Source organism: Panthera tigris, chromosome E1 (genome assembly GCF_018350195.1).
Source record: "Panthera tigris isolate Pti1 chromosome E1, P.tigris_Pti1_mat1.1, whole genome shotgun sequence".
NCBI lineage: Eukaryota > Metazoa > Chordata > Mammalia > Carnivora > Felidae > Panthera > Panthera tigris.
In genome coordinates, this window is record NC_056673.1 from 24419 (window position 1) to 37540 (window position 13122).

The 13122-nt window shown below is 62.1% G+C and overlaps 1 protein-coding gene across 1 annotated transcript in view; it reads left to right on the forward strand.

Annotated features, from left to right (window-relative positions):
- The window catches only part of LOC122233674 (elastin-like), a gene marked incomplete at its 5' end in the record, with an annotated part of 62589 nt that overhangs the window by 17725 nt on the left and 31742 nt on the right, over positions 1 to 13122 (forward strand). Inside the window, 6 exons of the mRNA XM_042967174.1 lie at positions 3414 to 3595; positions 4537 to 4617; positions 5678 to 5696; positions 8678 to 8859; positions 9801 to 9881; positions 10942 to 10960. Coding sequence (XP_042823108.1) covers positions 3414 to 3595; positions 4537 to 4617; positions 5678 to 5696; positions 8678 to 8859; positions 9801 to 9881; positions 10942 to 10960 — 564 coding nt within the window. The remainder of the gene's footprint in view (positions 1 to 3413; positions 3596 to 4536; positions 4618 to 5677; positions 5697 to 8677; positions 8860 to 9800; positions 9882 to 10941; positions 10961 to 13122) is intronic.

Sequence of the window (13122 nt, forward strand, 5' to 3'; positions counted from 1 at the left end):
GGGTTCACTGGAGGCTACAGTGCCGTGGCAATAGGTTCACTGCATGGTGCAGTGCCAGAGGAACTGGGTTCACTGGATGGTGCAGTGCCTCGGGCACAGGGTACACTGCGGAATGCAGTGCCACGGGCACTGGGTTCACTGCAGGGTGCAGTGCCACGGGAAATGGGTTCACCGGAGGGTGCAGTGCTGCGGCAACTTGGTTCACTTAAGGGTGCAGTGCCTTGGGAACTGGGTTCACTGGAGGGTGCAGTGTCGCGGGCACTGGATTCCCTGCAGACTTCAGTGCCACGGGCACTGGGTTCACAGCAGGCTGCAGTGCCGCTGGCACTGGGTTCACTGGAGGGTGCAGTGCCGCTGGCACTGGTTTCACTGGAGGGTGCAGTGCCGCGGGCACTGGATTCACTGCAGACTCCAGTGCCGCTGGCACTGGGTTCACTGGAGGGTGCAGTGCCACGGACACTGGGTTCACTGGAGGGTGCAGTGTCGCAGGCACTGGATTCCCTGCAGACTTCAGTGCCACGGGCACTGGGTTCACAGCAGGCTGCAGTGCTGCTGGCACTGGGATCACTGGAGGCTACAGTGCCGCAGGCACTGGGCTCACTGGATGGTGCAGTGTCACTGGCACTGGGTTCACTGGAGGCTGCAGTGCTGTGGCAATATGTTCACGCATGGTGCAGTGCCAGAGGAACTGAGTTCACTGGATGGTGCAGTGCCTCGGGCACAGGGTTCACTGAAGAATGCAGTGCCGTGGGCACAGGGTTCACTGCGGAATGCAGTGCCGAGGGCACTGGGTTCACTGGAGGGTGCAGTGCTGCTGGCACTGGGTTCACTGGAGGGTGCAGTGACGCTGGCACTGGTTTCACTGGAGGGTGCAGTGCAGCGGGCACTGGATTCACTGCAGACTCCAGTGCCGCTGGCACTGGGTTCACTGGAGGGTGCAGTGCCACGGACACTGGGTTCACTGGAGGGTGCAGTGTCGCAGGCACTGGATTCCCTGCAGACTTCAGTGCCACGGGCACTGGGTTCACTGGAGGCTGCAGTGACGCGGGCACTGGGTTCACTGGAGGCTGCAGTGCCTTGGCAATAGGTTCACTGCATGGTGCAGTGCCAGAGGAACTGTGTTCACTGGATGGTGCAGTGCCTCGGGCACAGGGTTCACTGAAGAATGCAGTGCCGTGGGCACAGGGTTCACTGCGGAATGCAGTGCCGAGGGCACTGGGTTCACTGCAGGGTGCAGTGCCTCGGGCACAGGGTTCACTGAAGGGCACAGGGTTCACTGCGGAATGCAGTGCCGAGGGCACTGGGTTCACTGCAGGGTGCAGTGCCACGGGAAATGGGTTCACCGGAGGGTGCAGTGCTGCGGCAACTTGGTTCACTTAAGGGTGCAGTGCCTTGGGAACTGGGTTCACTGGAGGGTGCAGTGTCGCGGGCACTGGATTCCCTGCAGACTTCAGTGCCACGGGCACTGGGTTCACAGCAGGCTGCAGTGCCGCTGGCACTGGGTTCACTGGAGGGTGCAGTGCCGCTGGCACTGGTTTCACTGGAGGGTGCAGTGCCGCGGGCACTGGATTCACTGCAGACTCCAGTGCCGCTGGCACTGGGTTCACTGGAGGGTGCAGTGCCACGGACACTGGGTTCACTGGAGGGTGCAGTGTCGCAGGCACTGGATTCCCTGCAGACTTCAGTGCCACGGGCACTGGGTTCACAGCAGGCTGCAGTGCTGCTGGCACTGGGATCACTGGAGGCTACAGTGCCGCTGTCACTGGGCTCACTGGAGGGTGCAGTGTCACTGGCACTGGGTTCACTGGAGGCTGCAGTGCTGTGGCAATATGTTCACTGCATGGTGCAGTGCCAGAGGAACTGAGTTCACTGGATGGTGCAGTGCCTCGGGCACAGGGTTCACTGAAGAATGCAGTGCCGTGGGCACAGGGTTCACTGCGGAATGCAGTGCCGAGGGCACTGGGTTCACTGGAGGGTGCAGTGCTGCTGGCACTGGGTTCACTGGAGGGTGCAGTGACGCTGGCACTGGTTTCACTGGAGGGTGCAGTGCCGCGGGCACTGGATTCCCTGCAGACTCCAGTGCCGCTGGCACTGGGTTCACTGGAGGGTGCAGTGCCACGGACACTGGGTTCACTGGAGGGTGCAGTGCCGCTGGCACTGGTTTCACTGGAGGGTGCAGTGCCGCGGTCACTGGGTTCACTGCAGACTGCAGTGCCATTGGCACTGGGTTCACGGCAGGCTACAGTGCCGCTGGCACTGGGCTCACTGGAGTGTGCAGTGTCACTGGCACTGGGCTCACTGGAGGGTGCAGTGTCACTGGCACTGGGTTCACTGGAGGCTGCAGTGCTGTGGCAATATGTTCACTGCATGGTGCAGTGCCAGAGGAACTGAGTTCACTGGATGGTGCAGTGCCTCGGGCACAGGGTTCACTGAAGAATGCAGTGCCGCGGGCACAGGGTTCACTGCGGAATGCAGTGCCGAGGGCACTGGGTTCACTGCAGGGTGCAGTGCTGCTGGCACTGGGTTCACTGGAGGGTGCAGTGACGCTGGCACTGGTTTCACTGGAGGGTGCAGTGCCGCGGGCACTGGGTTCACTGCAGACTCCAGTGCCGCTGGCACTGGGTTCACTGGAGGGTGCAGTGCCACGGACACTGGGTTCACTGGAGGGTGCAGTGTCGCGGGCACTGGATTCCCTGCAGACTTCAGTGCCACGGGCACTGGGTTCACAGCAGGCTGCAGTGCCGCTGGCACTGGGTTTCACTGGAGGGTGCAGTGCCACGGACACTGGGTTCACTGGAGGGTGCAGTGTCGCAGGCACTGGATTCCCTGCAGACTTCAGTGCCACGGGCACTGGGTTCACTGGAGGCTGCAGTGACGCGGGCACTGGGTTCACTGGAGGCTACAGTGCCGTGGCAATAGGTTCACTGCATGGTGCAGTGCCAGAGGAACTGGGTTCACTGGATGGTGCAGTGCCTCGGGCACAGGGTACACTGCGGAATGCAGTGCCACGGGCACTGGGTTCACTGCAGGGTGCAGTGCCACGGGAAATGGGTTCACCGGAGGGTGCAGTGCTGCGGCAACTTGGTTCACTTAAGGGTGCAGTGCCTTGGGAACTGGGTTCACTGGAGGGTGCAGTGTCGCGGGCACTGGATTCCCTGCAGACTTCAGTGCCACGGGCACTGGGTTCACAGCAGGCTGCAGTGCCGCTGGCACTGGGTTCACTGGAGGGTGCAGTGCCGCTGGCACTGGTTTCACTGGAGGGTGCAGTGCCGCGGGCACTGCCCTCACTGGAAGCTGCAGTGTCGCGGGCAGTGTGTTCACTGGAGGCTGCAGTGCAGAGGGCCCTGGGTTCACTGCACGCTGCAGTGCCTCAGGCGCTTGGTTCACTGCTGACTGCTGTGTCGCGGGCACAGCGTTCACTCGAGTGTGCAGTGCCGCGGGCACTGTGCTCCCTGGAGGCCGCAGTGCCGCGGGCACTGGGTTCTTTGGAGTCTGCAGTGACGTGGGCACTGTGGTCACTGGAGGCTCCGGGGCCGCGGTCCCTCGGGTCACCGGAAACTCCAGTCCCGCGGTCGCTGGGGCGTCCTGTGCCCCGGTACGGCTGGCACTGGAGCCTGGATGGGCTGCTTGGGATTCTGAGTCTCCCTGTCTGTTTTTCCCCAGGGGTCTCTGGTTTGAGCACAGAGCTGGAGGCTGCATGGGATTTTGTGTCTCCCTCTGTCTCTCTCTTTCCCCAGGAGTTTCTGTGCCGAGACCACAGAGCCTGGAGGCTGCTTGGAATTCTGTGTCTCCCTCTCTCTGTCCTTCCCCTCCAGTTCCTCCAGGAACTGGGATTGCGGACTTCAGGCACTGGGAGTGACGTCAGGAGTGACTTCAGTCCCTGGGGGTGACTTCGGGAGTGACTTCCGTCCGTGGGAGTGACTTCGAGTGGGACTTCCGTCACTGTGTGTGTCTTTGCGAGGGACTTCCGTCACTAGGAGTGACTTCAGTCATTGGGAGTGACTGACTTCAGTCCCTGGGCATGCCCTCGGGCCCTGAGCGTGCCTGTGCCCTTCAGGCGGGGGGCTAGACTTCAGGCACAGGGTGAGAATTCACGCATGGGGCAAGCCTTCAGGCATGGGGCATGCCTTCAGGCCAGGGGCGTGCCTTCAGGCCCTGGGCGGGGCTTCATGCATGGGGCAAGGCTTCAGGCACAGGGCTTTCCTTCAGGCACGGGCCTTGCCTGCAGGCGAGGGGCTTTAGTACAGACACGTGGAGCTGTTTCAGGCAAGAGGCATGCCTTCAGGAACACGAGCCCCTTCGGGCACATGGAGCGTTTTCCAGCACGGGGCGCGCCTTCAACCATGGAGCTTGTCTTCAGGCCCTGGGAGCACCTCCAGGTACAGTGAGCGGCTTCATGCACGGGGTGCGACTTCAGGCACGGGGAGCCTCTGTGCTCTTCGGGCACAGGGCGCGTCGTCAGGCACTGGGCTCGCCCTCAGGCGCAGGGCGCCCTCAGGCAAGGGGTGCGCCGTCACCCACGGGGTGCGCCCTCAGAGAGCGCTTGTGCCTTCAGGCAAAGGGAATGCCTTCAGGAACGGGGAGCGCATTCAGGCACGGGGAGTGCCTTCAGGCATGGTGAGTGGCTTCAGGAACTGGAGGCTCTGTGCTGCGGGCACAGAGCCTGGAGGGGCTGCGTGGGATTCTGTGCCTCCCTCTCTGTCCTTACCCAGGAGGCTCTGTGGTGAGAGCACAGAGCCTGGGGGCTGCATGGGATTCTGTGTCTCCCTCTGTCTCTGTCTTTCCCCGGGAGTTTCCGTGCTGAGACCACAGAGCCCGGAGGCGCTGCTTGGAATTCTGCGTCTCGCTCTCTCGGTCCTTCCCCTGCAATTCCTTCAGGCACTGCGAGTGCCGACTTCAGGCACTGGCAGTGAAGACTTCAGGCACTGGGAGTGGGAGTGACGACTGCAGTCACTAGGAGCAACTTCAGACACCGAGTGTGACATTTCCTTCAGTCACTGGGAGGAACGATGACCTCAGCAGCTGGATCGGCAGCTGGGAGTGGCTTTGACTTCAGTCCCTGGGAATGACTTCGGGAGTGACTTCCGTCCCTGGGAGAGGGACTTCGAGAGGGACTTCCGTCACTGGTTGTGAATTCGGGAGTGACTTGCGTCACTGGGAGTGACATCGGGAGTGACTTCTGTCACGGGGAGTGACTTTGGGAGAGGCTTCCCTCACTTGGGAGTGACATAGCGAGTGACTTTCGTCACTGGGAGTGACATCGGGAGAGGCTTCTGTCGCTTGGAAGGACTTTGGGAGTAACTTCCTTCACTGGGAGTGACTTTGACTTCAGTCACTTGGAGTGACTTTGGGAGTGACTTCGTTCGCTGGGCATGACTCAGTCATCGGGGGTGACCGACTTCAGTCGCTGGGCATGCCCTCAGGCACCGGGCATGCCCGTGCAATTCAGGCACGGGGCGTGCCTTCAGGCGAGGGGTGTGCCTTCAGGCACCAGGCGGGGCTTCACGCACGGGGCAAGGCTTCGGGCACGGGGCTCGCCTTCATGCAAGAGGCTTGAGTACAGGCACGTGGAGCTGTTTCAGGCAAGAGGCGTGCCTTCAGGAACAGGGAGCGGCTTCGGGCCCAGGGAACATTTTCGGGCACGGTGCACGCCTTCAACCATGGGGCTTGTCTTCAGGCACTGGGAGCACCTTCAGGTACAGTGAGCGGCTTCGTGCACAGGGCACGACTTCAGGCACGCGGAGCCTCTGTGCTCTTCAGGCACAGGGCGAGACGTCGGGCACTGGGCTCGCCATCAGGCACACGGCACCCTCAGGGGAGGGGTGCACCGGCAGGCATGGCGCAAGCCTTCAGGGAGTGCCTGTGCCCTTGAGTCAAGGGGAGCGCCTTCAGGCATGGGGCTTGCCTTCAGGCACTGGGAGCTCCTTCAGGCATGGGGTGAGTCTTCAGGCACGGGGAGCTCCTGTGCAATTCGGGCAAGGGGAGCACATGTGCCTTTCACCAAGGGATGCCCCGTCATGCACAGGGAACTCAAGGAGACACAGAGAATGCCCTCAGGCAGGGGTGCAGCTTCAGAGATTACCCATGCCATTCAGGCAATGGGAGTCACTACAGGCACCGGGAGTGCATTCAGGCACGGGGAGGGCCTTCAGGCACGGTGAGTGGCTTCAAGAGCTGGAGGGTATGGGCCGAGGGCACTGGGGTACCGGTGGCTGCAGTGCCATGGTCACCGGGGCACTGGAGGCTGCGGTGCCGAAGGCACTGTGTTCACTGTACGGTGCAGTGCCGCGGGCACTGGATTCACTGCAGACTGCAGTGTCACAGGCACTGGGTTCACTGCAGGCTGCAGTGCCGCTGGCACTGCGTTCACTGGAGGGTGCAGTGCCGCGGGAACTGAGTTCACTGGAGGTTGCAGTGCCGCGGTCACTGGGTTCACTGCAGACTGCAGTGCCATTGGCACTGGGTTCACGGCAGGCTACAGTGCCGCTGGCACTGGGCTCACTGGAGTGTGCAGTGTCACTGGCACTGGGCTCACTGGAGGGTGCAGTGTCACTGGCACTGGGTTCACTGGAGGCTGCAGTGCTGTGGCAATATGTTCACTGCATGGTGCAGTGCCAGAGGAACTGAGTTCACTGGATGGTGCAGTGCCTCGGGCACAGGGTTCACTGAAGAATGCAGTGCCGTGGGCACAGGGTTCACTGCGGAATGCAGTGCCGAGGGCACTGGGTTCACTGCAGGGTGCAGTGCCACGGGAAATGGGTTCACCGGAGGGTGCAGTGCTGCGGCAACTTGGTTCACTTAAGGGTGCAGTGCCTTGGGAACTGGGTTCACTGGAGGGTGCAGTGTCGCGGGCACTGGATTCCCTGCAGACTTCAGTGCCACGGGCACTGGGTTCACAGCAGGCTGCAGTGCCGCTGGCACTGGGTTCACTGGAGGGTGCAGTGCCGCTGGCACTGGTTTCACTGGAGGGTGCAGTGCCGCGGGCACTGGATTCACTGCAGACTCCAGTGCCGCTGGCACTGGGTTCACTGGAGGGTGCAGTGCCACGGACACTGGGTTCACTGGAGGGTGCAGTGTCGCAGGCACTGGATTCCCTGCAGACTTCAGTGCCACGGGCACTGGGTTCACAGCAGGCTGCAGTGCTGCTGGCACTGGGATCACTGGAGGCTACAGTGCCGCTGTCACTGGGCTCACTGGAGGGTGCAGTGTCACTGGCACTGGGTTCACTGGAGGCTGCAGTGCTGTGGCAATATGTTCACTGCATGGTGCAGTGCCAGAGGAACTGAGTTCACTGGATGGTGCAGTGCCTCGGGCACAGGGTTCACTGAAGAATGCAGTGCCGTGGGCACAGGGTTCACTGCGGAATGCAGTGCCGAGGGCACTGGGTTCACTGCAGGGTGCAGTGCTGCTGGCACTGGGTTCACTGGAGGGTGCAGTGCCGCTGGCACTGGTTTCACTGGAGGGTGCAGTGCCGCGGGCACTGGATTCACTGCAGACTCCAGTGCCGCTGGCACTGGGTTCACTGGAGGGTGCAGTGCCACGGACACTGGGTTCACTGGAGGGTGCAGTGCCGCTGGCACTGGTTTCACTGGAGCACTGCAGACTGCAGTGCCATTGGCACTGGGTTCACGGCAGGCTACAGTGCCGCTGGCACTGGGCTCACTGGAGTGTGCAGTGTCACTGGCACTGGGCTCACTGGAGGGTGCAGTGTCACTGGCACTGGGTTCACTGGAGGCTGCAGTGCTGTGGCAATATGTTCACTGCATGGTGCAGTGCCAGAGGAACTGAGTTCACTGGATGGTGCAGTGCCTCGGGCACAGGGTTCACTGAAGAATGCAGTGCCGCGGGCACAGGGTTCACTGCGGAATGCAGTGCCGAGGGCACTGGGTTCACTGCAGGGTGCAGTGCTGCTGGCACTGGGTTCACTGGAGGGTGCAGTGACGCTGGCACTGGTTTCACTGGAGGGTGCAGTGCCGCGGGCACTGGGTTCACTGCAGACTCCAGTGCCGCTGGCACTGGGTTCACTGGAGGGTGCAGTGCCACGGACACTGGGTTCACTGGAGGGTGCAGTGTCGCAGGCACTGGATTCCCTGCAGACTTCAGTGCCACGGGCACTGGGTTCACTGGAGGCTGCAGTGACGCGGGCACTGGGTTCACTGGAGGCTACAGTGCCGTGGCAATAGGTTCACTGCATGGTGCAGTGCCAGAGGAACTGGGTTCACTGGATGGTGCAGTGCCTCGGGCACAGGGTACACTGCGGAATGCAGTGCCACGGGCACTGGGTTCACTGCAGGGTGCAGTGCCACGGGAAATGGGTTCACCGGAGGGTGCAGTGCTGCGGCAACTTGGTTCACTTAAGGGTGCAGTGCCTTGGGAACTGGGTTCACTGGAGGGTGCAGTGTCGCGGGCACTGGATTCCCTGCAGACTTCAGTGCCACGGGCACTGGGTTCACAGCAGGCTGCAGTGCCGCTGGCACTGGGTTCACTGGAGGGTGCAGTGCCGCTGGCACTGGTTTCACTGGAGGGTGCAGTGCCGCGGGCACTGCCCTCACTGGAAGCTGCAGTGTCGCGGGCAGTGTGTTCACTGGAGGCTGCAGTGCAGAGGGCCCTGGGTTCACTGCACGCTGCAGTGCCTCAGGCGCTTGGTTCACTGCTGACTGCTGTGTCGCGGGCACAGCGTTCACTCGAGTGTGCAGTGCCGCGGGCACTGTGCTCCCTGGAGGCCGCAGTGCCGCGGGCACTGGGTTCTTTGGAGTCTGCAGTGACGTGGGCACTGTGGTCACTGGAGGCTCCGGGGCCGCGGTCCCTCGGGTCACCGGAAACTCCAGTCCCGCGGTCGCTGGGGCGTCCTGTGCCCCGGTACGGCTGGCACTGGAGCCTGGATGGGCTGCTTGGGATTCTGAGTCTCCCTGTCTGTTTTTCCCCAGGGGTCTCTGGTTTGAGCACAGAGCTGGAGGCTGCATGGGATTTTGTGTCTCCCTCTGTCTCTCTCTTTCCCCAGGAGTTTCTGTGCCGAGACCACAGAGCCTGGAGGCTGCTTGGAATTCTGTGTCTCCCTCTCTCTGTCCTTCCCCTCCAGTTCCTCCAGGAACTGGGATTGCGGACTTCAGGCACTGGGAGTGACGTCAGGAGTGACTTCAGTCCCTGGGGGTGACTTCGGGAGTGACTTCCGTCCGTGGGAGTGACTTCGAGTGGGACTTCCGTCACTGTGTGTGTCTTTGCGAGGGACTTCCGTCACTAGGAGTGACTTCAGTCATTGGGAGTGACTGACTTCAGTCCCTGGGCATGCCCTCGGGCCCTGAGCGTGCCTGTGCCCTTCAGGCGGGGGGCTAGACTTCAGGCACAGGGTGAGAATTCACGCATGGGGCAAGCCTTCAGGCATGGGGCATGCCTTCAGGCCAGGGGCGTGCCTTCAGGCCCTGGGCGGGGCTTCATGCATGGGGCAAGGCTTCAGGCACAGGGCTTTCCTTCAGGCACGGGCCTTGCCTGCAGGCGAGGGGCTTTAGTACAGACACGTGGAGCTGTTTCAGGCAAGAGGCATGCCTTCAGGAACACGAGCCCCTTCGGGCACATGGAGCGTTTTCCAGCACGGGGCGCGCCTTCAACCATGGAGCTTGTCTTCAGGCCCTGGGAGCACCTCCAGGTACAGTGAGCGGCTTCATGCACGGGGTGCGACTTCAGGCACGGGGAGCCTCTGTGCTCTTCGGGCACAGGGCGCGTCGTCAGGCACTGGGCTCGCCCTCAGGCGCAGGGCGCCCTCAGGCAAGGGGTGCGCCGTCACCCACGGGGTGCGCCCTCAGAGAGCGCTTGTGCCTTCAGGCAAAGGGAATGCCTTCAGGAACGGGGAGCGCATTCAGGCACGGGGAGTGCCTTCAGGCATGGTGAGTGGCTTCAGGAACTGGAGGCTCTGTGCTGCGGGCACAGAGCCTGGAGGGGCTGCGTGGGATTCTGTGCCTCCCTCTCTGTCCTTACCCAGGAGGCTCTGTGGTGAGAGCACAGAGCCTGGGGGCTGCATGGGATTCTGTGTCTCCCTCTGTCTCTGTCTTTCCCCGGGAGTTTCCGTGCTGAGACCACAGAGCCCGGAGGCGCTGCTTGGAATTCTGCGTCTCGCTCTCTCGGTCCTTCCCCTGCAATTCCTTCAGGCACTGCGAGTGCCGACTTCAGGCACTGGCAGTGAAGACTTCAGGCACTGGGAGTGGGAGTGACGACTGCAGTCACTAGGAGCAACTTCAGACACCGAGTGTGACATTTCCTTCAGTCACTGGGAGGAACGATGACCTCAGCAGCTGGATCGGCAGCTGGGAGTGGCTTTGACTTCAGTCCCTGGGAATGACTTCGGGAGTGACTTCCGTCCCTGGGAGAGGGACTTCGAGAGGGACTTCCGTCACTGGTTGTGAATTCGGGAGTGACTTGCGTCACTGGGAGTGACATCGGGAGTGACTTCTGTCACGGGGAGTGACTTTGGGAGAGGCTTCCCTCACTTGGGAGTGACATAGCGAGTGACTTTCGTCACTGGGAGTGACATCGGGAGAGGCTTCTGTCGCTTGGAAGGACTTTGGGAGTAACTTCCTTCACTGGGAGTGACTTTGACTTCAGTCACTTGGAGTGACTTTGGGAGTGACTTCGTTCGCTGGGCATGACTCAGTCATCGGGGGTGACCGACTTCAGTCGCTGGGCATGCCCTCAGGCACCGGGCATGCCCGTGCAATTCAGGCACGGGGCGTGCCTTCAGGCGAGGGGTGTGCCTTCAGGCACCAGGCGGGGCTTCACGCACGGGGCAAGGCTTCGGGCACGGGGCTCGCCTTCATGCAAGAGGCTTGAGTACAGGCACGTGGAGCTGTTTCAGGCAAGAGGCGTGCCTTCAGGAACAGGGAGCGGCTTCGGGCCCAGGGAACATTTTCGGGCACGGTGCACGCCTTCAACCATGGGGCTTGTCTTCAGGCACTGGGAGCACCTTCAGGTACAGTGAGCGGCTTCGTGCACAGGGCACGACTTCAGGCACGCGGAGCCTCTGTGCTCTTCAGGCACAGGGCGAGACGTCGGGCACTGGGCTCGCCATCAGGCACACGGCACCCTCAGGGGAGGGGTGCACCGGCAGGCATGGCGCAAGCCTTCAGGGAGTGCCTGTGCCCTTGAGTCAAGGGGAGCGCCTTCAGGCATGGGGCTTGCCTTCAGGCACTGGGAGCTCCTTCAGGCATGGGGTGAGTCTTCAGGCACGGGGAGCTCCTGTGCAATTCGGGCAAGGGGAGCACATGTGCCTTTCACCAAGGGATGCCCCGTCATGCACAGGGAACTCAAGGAGACACAGAGAATGCCCTCAGGCAGGGGTGCAGCTTCAGAGATTACCCATGCCATTCAGGCAATGGGAGTCACTACAGGCACCGGGAGTGCATTCAGGCACGGGGAGGGCCTTCAGGCACGGTGAGTGGCTTCAAGAGCTGGAGGGTATGGGCCGAGGGCACTGGGGTACCGGTGGCTGCAGTGCCATGGTCACCGGGGCACTGGAGGCTGCGGTGCCGAAGGCACTGTGTTCACTGTACGGTGCAGTGCCGCGGGCACTGGATTCACTGCAGACTGCAGTGTCACAGGCACTGGGTTCACTGCAGGCTGCAGTGCCGCTGGCACTGCGTTCACTGGAGGGTGCAGTGCCGCGGGAACTGAGTTCACTGGAGGTTGCAGTGCCGCGGTCACTGGGTTCACTGCAGACTGCAGTGCCATTGGCACTGGGTTCACGGCAGGCTACAGTGCCGCTGGCACTGGGCTCACTGGAGGGTGCAGTGTCACTGGCACTGGGCTCACTGGAGGGTGCAGTGTCACTGGCACTGGGTTCACTGGAGGCTGCAGTGCTGTGGCAATATGTTCACTGCATGGTGCAGTGCCAGAGGAACTGAGTTCACTGGATGGTGCAGTGCCTCGGGCACAGGGTTCACTGAAGAATGCAGTGCCGTGGGCACAGGGTTCACTGCGGAATGCAGTGCCGAGGGCACTGGGTTCACTGCAGGGTGCAGTGCTGCTGGCACTGGGTTCACTGGAGGGTGCAGTGACGCTGGCACTGGTTTCAGTGGAGGGTGCAGTGCCGCGGGCACTGGGTTCACTGCAGACTCCAGTGCCGCTGGCACTGGGTTCACTGGAGGGTGCAGTGCCACGGACACTGGGTTCACTGGAGGGTGCAGTGTCGCAGGCACTGGATTCCCTGCAGACTTCAGTGCCACGGGCACTGGGTTCACTGGAGGCTGCAGTGACGCGGGCACTGGGTTCACTGGAGGCTACAGTGCCGTGGCAATAGGTTCACTGCATGGTGCAGTGCCAGAGGAACTGGGTTCACTGGATGGTGCAGTGCCTCGGGCACAGGGTTCACTGCGGAATGCAGTGCCACGGGCACTGGGTTCACTGCAGGGTGCAGTGCCACGGGAAATGGGTTCACTGGAGGGTGCAGTGCTGCGGCAACTTGGTTCACTTAAGGGTGCAGTGCCTTGGGAACTGGGTTCACTGGAGGGTGCAGTGTCGCGGGCACTGGATTCCCTGCAGACTTCAGTGCCACGGGCACTGGGTTCACAGCAGGCTGCAGTGCCGCTGGCACTGGGTTCACTGGAGGGTGCAGTGCCGCTGGCACTGGTTTCACTGGAGGGTGCAGTGCCGCGGGCACTGGATTCACTGCAGACTCCAGTGCCGCTGGCACTGGGTTCACTGGAGGGTGCAGTGCCACGGACACTGGGTTCACTGGAGGGTGCAGTGTCGCAGGCACTGGATTCCCTGCAGACTTCAGTGCCACGGGCACTGGGTTCACAGCAGGCTGCAGTGCTGCTGGCACTGGGATCACTGGAGGCTACAGTGCCGCTGGCACTGGGCTCACTGGAGTGTGCAGTGTCACTGGCACTGGGCTCACTGGAGGGTGCAGTGTCACTGGCACTGGGTTCACTGGAGGCTGCAGTGCTGTGGCAATATGTTCACTGCATGGTGCAGTGCCAGAGGAACTGAGTTCACTGGATGGTGCAGTGCCTCGGGCACAGGGTTCACTGAAGAATGCAGTGCCGTGGGCACAGGGTTCACTGCGGAATGCAGTGCCGAGGGCACTGGGTTCACTGCAGGGTGCAGTGCTGCTGGCACTGGGTTCACTGGAGG